The sequence below is a fragment of the Gymnodraco acuticeps genome, unplaced genomic scaffold (genome assembly GCF_902827175.1).
Source record: "Gymnodraco acuticeps unplaced genomic scaffold, fGymAcu1.1, whole genome shotgun sequence".
Lineage (NCBI taxonomy): Eukaryota > Metazoa > Chordata > Actinopteri > Perciformes > Bathydraconidae > Gymnodraco > Gymnodraco acuticeps.
The window spans coordinates 112,740-124,746 of NW_022989751.1; the positions used below are offsets into that span (position 1 = coordinate 112,740).

Below are 12,007 nucleotides of genomic sequence, written 5' to 3' on the forward strand. Positions count from 1 at the left end.
CCCCCACTTCTTCTTATTAATCTCAGGGGTGCCCCCCAGCGCCTGCGCCCTTGTCCTCACCTGCATCATAACACAACCCCAATGTGTCAGTGTTTGAGAGATAGTGCTCTTCAAAAGTAGCACAGTAGTGAGGACAGGGGTCAGAGGTCAGAGCGCAGAGGGACGATTGAAGTGGTTTGTTTTTCACAAAGAACGACTTGTTCAAGTTTCTCTAAAATACATTTCATCTCTGTATTTCTCCCAACATTTTCACAGTCCCTCATCTTTCCTTTCAAGTACAGAGTCAAGAAGGAAGAATTTCTCCACCCGAGTCCCGTCACTAACACCACCTCCCACACGCATATTCACAAATACACAAAAACATACCCCTCACGGACAAACTCGGCAAGCTCCTTGGTTGCCAGCTGGCCGTGCTTCATGTTGTGGTAGAGCACGTCAAAGCCGGCATTTTTCTCCCCCTGCCAAGGTAGAAAGAAAACAAACACACCGTCTGTTAGCACCCACACGAGGAACATCAGACCAACATTAGAAAATTAAAGAGACTGGTGTCCGTTCAGCCTCAGATCTCTGCCTCGCAGCGCCTTGCGTTGAAAGACAAAATAACACAAACAGAGACATTATCAAGTGGAAAAATGGTTGGAAGATGTAGGAACCCTTAATAACGGACAAAAAGATGGCCTTTACGATTACAACAGTACATTTTTCTCATTAGTATTTCTACAAAAGTTCATAATTTGTTTATAAATTGACGCTGGTCATGTACGACTGATTTAAACATTAAGAAAGATTTCCAATGGTGGAGTTATCCATAGTATTTATTCAGTACTGTGTCAATCAATCAATGTTTATTTATATAGCCCAATATCACAAATGTTACATTTGTCTCAGTGGACTTTACAGTTTGTACAAAATATCAGTATGACAATACGACACCCTCTGTCCTTAGACCCTCACATCGTACAAGGAAAAACTTCCGGAGAAAACCCACAGTTTAAAGGGAAAAATGGGAGAAACCTCAGGGAGAGCAACAGAGGAGGGATCCCTCTCCCAGGACGGACAGACGTGCAATAGATGCCGTGTAAATTGAAAAGATAATACATTTGCAACATAGGTAGTCCAAATGTTTGGAAATGCATATGTGTATAATAGGAAGATGAATCCACGAGGATATCCATCCAGGATAACCAGTGTCAACATGATCGCTTTGTATCCATGCTAATATTAAAAAGTGTTGTTGTGATAAACATCACAAAACTAAAAAGGACCAATTGTGTCTCTTCTCACATTCATAAGAGCATTTGACTTAGAGCATTTGGATATCTTTGAATTTTTGAACTTATCATTAACAGACATCACTTGGTCTTTCAGGAACTGGGATGGACATTTTTCCCAACGTTTCAAGCATTTTAAAGGTCACCCAATTATTGGATTATTTTAGAAAAATAATAAACGTAATACATTGATGATGAAAAGAACTGTTAGCTGCAGCCACGATTGCTTTTAACAACGGCTTTAATGAACCCCAATACAAACATTTTTGTTTTTTTGCTGACAAGGTTCAATTACTGCACATGCTGCTGCTCGCGAAATTAACTCACCGCTTGCTCTACATTTGTCGAGCAATGAGAAAAACCACAGCGTTGGGTTGTTATTCAGAGAAGAGTTGCCTACTTTGCAGCAAAGCAGATTTAAAACATTTAATACGACACCTCACACCCCATCATCATCATAATCACACAAACATACACCTGTGTTCACTTCAATCTTCATGATCCTTAAAAGAGCCTGAATGATGCAGCTCTGCTACTAATACACCGTGTCGTTTCTTGAGCCTCACATTTCTGAGTCAACAGACGGCCGGGCTGTCTGAGCAGACAGAGACACACAGCTGCTTCTCAGGACCTAAAAATACCATCGCAGGAGGAGAACAGACGAGTTCCCAGGTACCAGGGGAATGGCTGGAATGCCAAGTAAAGGGTCACCCAAAACCACACACATACCACACACACACACACACACACTGAGTGATGGTCTACGTGCACAGTGAGCATGCAAAGCAAAGACACGGTCACTGGACTTTAGACACCCAGCGGTCAGGGAGAGAATTGGTTGTTTTTTGAGGCGTCTCAAGACAGGTTGACGACACATAACTGACAATACTTAGCCAGCTCAGCCACTCAAATCTTCACTTCAGCTTCAGACGTTCACTTTCCCTGAGCCTTTTCCCACAGTAGAGAGATCATATAAATCAGACAAAAGGCGGTGGAGATTTGGACTTTGAACAAACTGTTATCTATTTTGGTTATCATCTATTTGTGTGATACATTTTTTTTAATATTTTAACTTCATGTGCAGTAGCTGCTGTGCCATGAAATTAGAAAGAAAAAAAAGACTCATCCCTTAAAATCGATAAATATTTAAATAATTCATTAATCGCTTGAGTAATTTAGGTAAATAATCTGTTGCTCTGGGTTGTAAATTGTGAAGATGTTCGTCCTATCTTATACTTTTGGGTACATTTCTTTTGAATTTGTTTTTTTGTCCGACAAATCAAACAATTCTTAAAATGTCACTTTAGGCAGAATGTGGACACAACTTCCAGTCAGTGTCTTTTTTCCATAAAAATAGCAAATAACCAGGCTGAAGTCATATTTGCATCTTCTGAGACAAATGTCAGATTTGCTGTAGAGTAAAGGCCAGCTTATTCGAACAACAAACACACGGTATGTTTTTATTGACAGACGTTGTGCTGGGCGTAGATTCTGGCCGGACCAGGGACGTGCACAGGTACGGGCTAATGTTGCCCGGGCAACGGCCCATTAGGCATTTTTGGCTGATCTGCCGCTCTGGAGAGAGCGAGAGTTTGTTTTTTCTGTTGTGGCCGAATCAACATGATAAGCCCACAATTAGTATTGTAGCGTCTCGCTGCGGGAAACACACTTTGTCTGCGCTGTCATCTGCGTTAAGACCACCTCAGTGTCGGATTTTGGAAACTTGATTTTGAGTTTTCTCATGGCAGTTAGGGTATAAGGTACAAACCAGGGGACTTTACTTCCTCTTGATACCTTCGGTTATTTACAAAAAAACACCTAAATACAGCCTACTTGTTGTTATTGTGCTTCTGTCTTTCTGTGTCTTTTCACCTGTAAACTCCCTCAACGGGGCCGCTCGCTCTCTTTTCTTGATCGCCCTCTCACGGGTGAACAGTTCAATGTCCCGCTTCATTGTAGGATTTCTGCCATGTCTCTACCACTTTAGTTTGACCATCTCTATTACTAAGTTATGGAATACTAAATAAATAAGTAATTAGATACCTTACCGTTACTGCGCTCATAAAGAATGATAAGAATAAGAATAATGCGTATTGAACTGGTTTAATTAATTAGTGAGTTTATTTAAGGTAATTAGTTAGAAGCCCTATTTTATCAGTATGTCTGCACAGCAGTTACAATGGTCAAACTACATTAGAACATAATTGTCCCCATTTTGTCTTTAATAGTTACTAACATTAGATATTTGAATGAGATATGGACCACAAAACATTTAAAAAATCAAGTCACCGAATGCAAGTAGTCACCTTAGCTTATTTTGTTATGAGATATTAATTACTGTTCAATTTAGTTGATGTAATAATCGTTTGGTTTCTTTTACATTAAAAACAAGTTACAATTTTCAAAAGGTCTTATGTTTTTTTTCGGGGGGAGGCCCTTTTTCCAGTTTAGAGCAATAGCCCCTCCAAATGTCTGTGCACGTCCCTGGGCCGGACAACTCGGGGAGTTGAGTCATGTCATTTCAGTATTGTGAGCACCACGAGTTAAATCTTATCATCATAGTGTATCAATGTATTTTCCAAACTTAATCGTCTTTTTTTATAATGCCCTTTTATGTTACTACTGTATATGCCATTAAGTAAATTATATGTTGTTTCTGTTGGATGGCAAGTTATTGATGTAAAATAAATGTTACAGAAGAATTTTCGAATAACTACCAATGTTGCAGCATTATTGAGGCAAGTAACATAACGCTGAAAAATAACAGTGTGATTTAAGATTAATTCATTCTAATTTACAATTAAATTCAAAGTCAATGTTTGGCTGAATATTGAATATATTATTGCACACCCATATCAGTTGGTTTTTATCTCATCCACATTAAAATATGATACATTGAATTTGTTTAAGGATAGGGTTTGAGTAATTATACCATATTTTGACATGAGCTTATATTTATAGACAATGGTCAGTCTTCAGTGTAGTGGTGTTCAGTGGCGGGGACAGTTGCCTTTTGTTGAAACTCTACCCTCGCCACAGGAAGGTGAGCTGCCAACACACACACACACACACACACACACACAAAAACACACACGCAATTTCAAAAACAGTCTTTGATCATGATAAAAGGCAATGGTAGTCACTTTGCTCAAGGAGCATTTCAGAGGTTTAGCAAGTTATGTTTACTGTTGCAAATGCTCTAATATTTACTCATAATCTTGTCAGGAAACTGCTGACTAACACTCCATAATCATCATCTGACATAAAGTAGATACTTATTGTCCAAACACCACGGCCATTTTGTCTAACTTTCAATGTCTTTGTTTTGATGCCCCCAAGTATGCCAGAATTCTCCATCACAAGTATTTGTCGGATGCTCAAATAGCTTCGTTCAGATCCTCTCCACCCACACCAACGTCAGATTGGGAGACGGGGGTCCAACATTCACACCGTCTCTTTTTCTCTCACATTTTGTTTGTACAGCCAAGTGCAAAACTATGAATTTCTTCCAGGAGGGAATATGTGCAGATATCCAAAAAGAGAGTCTCTTATGGCTCATTGAATGGGAACACATGCCTCAGACTGCAGGTGCAACAGAAATGAAATTAGTGTGACCACAGTGACAGGTCCTTCTTCTATAATACAGATCAAGATTAAGAGTACTGTTGATGTTACTGATGGATCAAACCGCTGTGAGTTGGTACTTGTGGATTTTGAGTCATGCCAAACAATCTGAAGCACATTACATGAGAGCTGCCAACCCACGGAAAGTCTTCTTCAAGTGTCTTCAAGTGTCTTCAAGTGTCCTAATGTATTCCTCAAGTCTTCAGTGAGTTAAATCCTTCATGTCTGATATATGCAAACCCCCTCTTGGAGATCTCTTTAATTCATCAATTAAGTTGACCGTTTTGGTCACACATGATGGAGCACATTAGCATGACAATAAGGGGAATGATGGGAGAGGAGAAGAGAGGAAGGAGGGGGGGGTGGAGGCTGGGAGGTGTAAAAGCTGTACAGGGACAACTTTCTCATGAAGACTTTTGAAGACCACTGAGAGCTGTGGGGGATCTGCAGTAATGTGTGGAGGGGGGATGGTAAGCAGCAGGGAAATTATCATTTTATCTCAGTAAATCAGACGGCAACACACTGCTCCCTTAAGTTTCCCCTCCCGTCTTCAATCTGTTTATTATTATGGTGTAAGGGCCATTAAACTGTATGAGGTTTAAAGACAAGTGTGCTGACCTTCCTTTTTAAAAAGGAAAAACTAATTGATGCATAACATTGGTGGTACATTTGACATACAAGCAGCGTCGCTTCAAAACGCGTAAGAAATAATCAGAGGCCTGGTAAAGGTTTTTAAGGAAGAAAACACAAATGGGTCGACAGCTAGTTTCAGCCCAGTCACTATTATATACTGTACCTACATTAAGACACTGAAAAGGTTGATTCTCTACGTTCCATCAGGTAATTCGGTTTTCTAATCTATTACCTGTTAAAGACAGCAACTCCTTTATAGACATCACGTTGCTCTCAAAATATTGCAGAATGCTAAAGTGTTGCTATTAAAAAATATATAAAGTATGTATACAAAAATATATACTGTCATTTGTCTCTGGGATGCCGTTATCTTTTGGTTTATAAATCCTCAAAAACAAAAGTTATTAATTTGAAAGAAATGCATACTGTATGATTCAAATGAAGTTGGTTTATTTCTCTTCTGATTATTTTTGTGAAAATCTTTAAATATGATTGATAGATTGTTACATCGCGATAAAATATTTTCATTCATTTTCAACAAGATATTCTCAATAGGATTTAACTGTCATTTAAAATTGTCATGATTGATTTGGATCAATGCCAATCTTGCCACCAAAATAAAAACATTTGTTGATCTCCAGCATCACCTTCCTGCTCAAATACTGTTTCTGAGGTTCAGGACTGTGTTTGTGACAAGACAAAGGATGTTCAAAGCTGTATTGTATGGATGTTTAAAAACCAACAAGGCCTACGATTTGATTTTTTTTGTTGCTGTACAGCACTTATGTCACATCGTTTTTTGATAACTCAAAACTGATTTTATCTGAGCCAACTAGCACATTGTCCACCTCAGTCATCTTTACATTGTGTATGTGTGTGTTTTATGTCTCTCCAGAGTTTTGCTGATCTAACTTGATTCTAATTAGACGCATTTTCAGACTTCCCCTCAGGCTTGTACTAAACTAAATTACAGAAAGTGAGAAACCTGGGCTGGACCAAACTGATCGCTGCAGGGTCTGCATCACAGCTGCTTCACTACGACATATAAAAGACCTTCATCTGCATGTTTGCCTTAAATGTCTGGGTTGTGCAGAGCAAGGGATTTCAGTTGAAGTTCCGTCTTGAACTTAACATACTGTTGAAAAACATTTCATCCACAAAATCTGTCTCTGTGAAAGCTGAAGGTCTAGCACCAAGGAGGCCCACAACTGTCCACAATTTCATTTTTGCTTTCTTGTTGTGCTATGAACGCAATAGCCATTTGGTGAGTAATAGATGATTGACAGCCGTCTCTTTTACCCAGACATCAGCAGGAACTCCTCCCACACTTGACTGGACGCACACATTTCTCCTCAATTATCCACCAAAAATCTGATTTGAAATACATTTGAGGCATAAAATGAACAGACTGAAAAGAACAGTACGTATGTTCTACCTCTGAGAACACACAGAGAATGAGGTGCAGACCAGTGTGAAACAAGCACAAGCATATCAAAATCAAATGAGCAAACAGGCTTCACATCTCTTACCACGTCTCCAGGGAATAAACGGTGGATTTCCAAGAAACCTGCTCGACAGGTTTACCAATTTGTTATTGAAGGGCAGTGTGATTGAGCTACAGTAAATCGGCTGACTGCAGCAGAGAAGCTGGTGATGCTTGTCAATGTATCACCAGCTGTAATGTTATTTGGATGAAAAACTTGAATCTTTCATCCTCAGAAAATGACACTTTGTCCCTGCAGTATTCTGGTGCTGCAGAATACATTGATCTCAGCAATACGACAAGTTAGTTTATCTAAACCCTCAAGTACATTCACTAAAGTACTCTTTTCAAGCACATTTGAAGTGTTTTGAGTATTTCCATTTATGCTACTTTCATATTAAAGTAATGAGCACATGCATGCATCAATTATTAAATATATGATCCTGAAATCTGCATAATGTAGTTATCTTACTTTTGGTAGTTTAACTTCATTTTGAGGTAAAGCACTTTTTTTGTTACAGAGTATCTCTTAACACTTGTATCTGGCAAGCTTTACTGAAGTAAAAGATCTCCTTCTAACACTGCCCATTCATAGATAAAGAAAAGTGTATTTTCGAGACTTCTCCTTTCTGCTTTGTGGATTTCAACATATGTGTGACCAGGAAAAGTGTTGCTCAGGCTCACTGGCTCAGTCTTTATAATACAGCGCTTCATTCTCTGGCAATGTCTATAGCAGTGCCTTTAGTTCTGGCCATTTGTCAAATCTGTCTTTACAGTCTGCGCCCGGATCCAGTGTCTGAGGACATTCCTGCTCTGTAATAAAGCCCCACAGTCATATGAAACTAAAGGTACAGAACAAAAGACCGAAGACAGAGCTGGAATTATGCTTCACGTGGGCAAATGATCAGGGTGGTCGCTCTGAGATGTTTGCTTGTTTCTTTCATACTCCTTTGCATACAACTTGGGCGACTTCTTCGTCTCCGTTTCAAACACGTCGCCATCAGGATTGACTGAAACAGCTTGACCTTTGCATGACAAATTGAATGGTGTGTGCAACAACTCCACAGACAAAACACTGCCAACAAGTCCAGAGAGGGATTGCTATTTTAAACAACTACCGGACTGTCATATTCATTTAAAGGCGACAACTCTCCAAAACAATGCATGCATTAATCCTCTATTCTGGACTGAAGCTCAGACTGTACCTTTTTAGTTTCAGATGACTGCTGTAGAAGTTCAGAACTAACTTCATATTTCACATTTGAATTTCTGCACAAGATAAGAACATTTTTTAGTTGACACTGTTTTGCATTTGGCTTCGTCAGGTTTTCTGTTAAGTCTCTTACCTCCTGCAGAAATACATCTAATATTCAACAGCAGTTACTTATTCTGAACTTGTGTCAGAATAAGTACTTTTATGAATGAAGATGTCCATATAATCTGCATTTTAGAGCACGATGAACAAACAGAAATGTTGCAACGACTTACAAAATATTAAAGCACTTAATTTTGTTTTCAAATGTTTACTTCTTTGCACACATTTCATTTGCTATGTGACATGGCAATTTGACAATTCTCAGGCATCTACCTACATACCCTAAACTACATTTGTATTTTATTCTTATGTTTGTATCTGGCTGAACTGGTTTCCATAGAGACCAAAACCCAAAGGTCAAACCCAGGTTACTTCAATCTAATTTACTTACGATTTTGACAGGCTACCAATCGATCACAAACAATACAGATTCCGTATGTTTCAGCTCTGCACACCACACCACAGAATGTAGCTGCAATAAATCAGGCAGATGCCAAAAGTCAATCTGAAAGCATTCCCGCACAGCATCAGACGGTCTATCACCGAGCCACCGGTCTGTCAGTGGTGCGGAGAGTTTTGCTGACTCATAGAAACGTTTTATGCTGACGCGGCAGGTCGAGCAGACGGAACAGTCCCTCAGCAGAGAGGTGTCATGATACAGTAAAAGTCATTTTGCTTTTTTTTCAAATGCTGCTTTTATGAATGATATTGGTATCACGATTAAGTTTAACTCATGATAACTCAAATGCGAAATGGTTCATAGATTAAACAACCGCATGTCCCTTTTGGCTGATCCAGTGAATAATAGGGATGTAACAATATATCGAATATCGCGATACATTTTTTTTTTTAAACCTTTATTCAACCAGATGGTCCCATTGAGATCATCGATCTCTTTTTCAAGGGAGACCTGTCCAACATGGCAGCAAGTAGGTTACAACATGAACATAAAACAACAGATAACACAAAAGGACATCATATTTACAGGGCTACATGTACATACCTAGAGATATTGACAAGTACCAACAGTATATTTATATCTCGCCCTGTCAATAAGCCTCAGCTTCTTGGCAAAAACTGTATTATTTTTGAAGAGGTGGAGATTGCAGTTTTACCCACTGCTGTTACCCATGGCCAAAGCATATCTCTCTGTCCCAGCAACATCAGTACCAAGCAAGAGAGTTTTTTTCCACAGCAGGGGATATTGTAAATGCCCAAACATCCCAGCTTCTACCTCGAAATGTGGACATGCTCAAATTCCTAAAAGATAACCTTGATGATGCTGAGTGAGTGAGTTAGAGTTGAGTTACTTGAAAAAGTAAAGTGAAACTTGATTTATGCTATTGCAGGGTCTGATTATTATATTGTTGACACTTTCAAATACTACTGTAACTATCCTACTAAAATGCTGAACAAATCAGATGTATTATTTAATAAAGAAAAACAAATTCAAGTAAAAAAGAAAAGAAAAATAAATTCACTTTTTTTTCCCTTTATTTTTCAATATCGCGATATTATCGTACCGTGAGTTTTTGGTATTGTTACATCCCTAGAGAATAATACATTCTTTAAAAAGGTTTTTCATCACCCATAGCATCTCTAAAGGTTAACAAATGTGTACCAACTCCAAGCTGTCCACAATCATTTCACATCGCATCACGATGACAAATACAATAACTCCACTATCGATTTCTATCTTGGCTCTTAATCCAACTTTCCACAGAACAGATAAGATGAAAGGGTGGACATAAAGAACAGAGGAGGAGGGGAGGAAAGATACAATTAGAGGAGAAGCATGGAAACATTGAAAGCGGAAAAAGTTTGACACTGTGTTTACTGTTCTTCATCCCAAGAGACAAACCCCATGACTCAAAGTGGTGGGAGGGCAACAACATTGGCATCATTAAACGTAGAAGCAGGCATAATAAAACCTGCTGGGCGTTGTTTGTGTGTTTCTATGCACACACTATTGTATCTACGGGCTGAGACCGAGCTGCTTCTTAGAAATGAAGACAATACTGAATACTGTGTACAGCCTCAAAACAGAACAGATTAAAGATCTTGACTGTAGTTCTTTCAAAAAGTTAAATAAAATCTCCTTGGATTTCGTGTTAACATTTTCCAGTTGTGAGACGTTTCAACCAACAGAAATCCTACCACAGCGAGGCTTCTCTCTGCAGTGAAGTAGTCACACATTCACAGCATCAACTGAAAAGTATCGAGTTATTTCCTTTTTCTCATTTAAAGCAACATGACCCTAAAATTAAATTGAACTGAATTTCTGTGGGAACGCAAGCTCCATCTTCATGGTGTCTTTAGTGGTTTCCCAATTGCAAGATACATACCAATCAAAAGTGTGCCATGTGCTATAAAGCCCACAGTGCAATGCAGAAAGAAATAGAGGAGCTGCTCACAACTGCAAAACATCTCAAATAATAGTAGAGGAAAGACAATGTTTGTCAATTTATGTTTGTCTTTACAATTAATGAAAAGAATAACTAATATTTTCATCTCTATCGAGGAGATTCTGATGTGTTGCATAAAGTCTTTCTGAAGATGTAAACACTTAATTCCAAGAACAACTAAGCAGCAACGATCCTTCAGACTTAACTGTTCCTTAAATGACTAAGATGTACTTAATGATAACCGATGTTCCCCCTGTGGGCCATGACTGCAGCCCTTAATGGGAAGGACAGCGTGCCGTGTGTGAGGCTGTGAGCAACGGGTAATGTTCTTGAATCAAACAGGACGAGGCTCTGTGTGCCGCTTGTTCCCATGTGGCTGTGTCTCTAATTAACTGAAGGGCTGATTTGTATTACACAGCTATGTGTGTCTAAATGCAGGCTGGGTAGGAGGACACACAGATATGAATATGCAAAGACATGCAAGCACACAAATAACACATACAAGCCTAAATGGTAAATAAAATGGAGCTGTATTTGAGAGCAGTGTGACAAAGCTAAAAATGTAATCTTCTTTGCGAGACAGAAGCTCAGCAGTTCTGCGACCTGGCTGAAAATCTGCTCGCTTCCCTCCCTGCCAGTTTGCTCTCATTAGTGCGAATGCTATTTATAGCATTCCACAATAGTTCTTCGAATCTTTATTCTTATTTCAGCCAATACTTTGGCTCTCCATAACTTCAGCTTACTTTCAGCTACAGAAACCATTCAAATATTAAACTATTCAGCCTGTTCAGCAATCGATGGGAAACTTTCAACTTTTTCAAAATATTTTATACTTTTTGAAATATTCAGCTATTTAAACTATTTTTTTAACATGGAAGTCAATGGGAGGAACCTTCAAATCCTATTTTACCTACACCTTACGCCAAATGCTTCTGCACTACATACTTTCAGCTAGAGACTTCAATCGAACTTTAAAATGATCACAAGACCTTCAGCTATAAAACTTGTTCTTCAGATTTTTCATATCTTTTACACTTTTTGAGATGTTGAACTTAGTTTGGAGCTTGGTAAAGAGGCTTTCTTCAGATTTTAACATTAGTGTGTATTGAGCAGCTCGTTAAGTGCTTTGATCTTAAAACAGAGTGGAGGAGTGCTTGAAATTTGCCCCAAAAAACGTTTTAAACCTGCCATAATTCCCAAACCCTACACTCCTGAGACATATTTTTCATGAAAAACGTAGGAAAACCTCTCCTAGGTTGGAAAATAAAAAAGAATT

The 12,007-nt window shown here is 38.8% G+C and overlaps 1 protein-coding gene across 1 annotated transcript in view; it reads right to left on the minus strand.

The window, feature by feature from the left end:
- Positions 1 to 12,007, minus strand: part of fcho1 (FCH and mu domain containing endocytic adaptor 1) — a 62,065-nt gene that overhangs the window by 35,540 nt on the left and 14,518 nt on the right. The window contains 1 exon segment of the mRNA XM_034209950.1: positions 367 to 458. Coding sequence (XP_034065841.1) covers positions 367 to 458 — 92 coding nt within the window.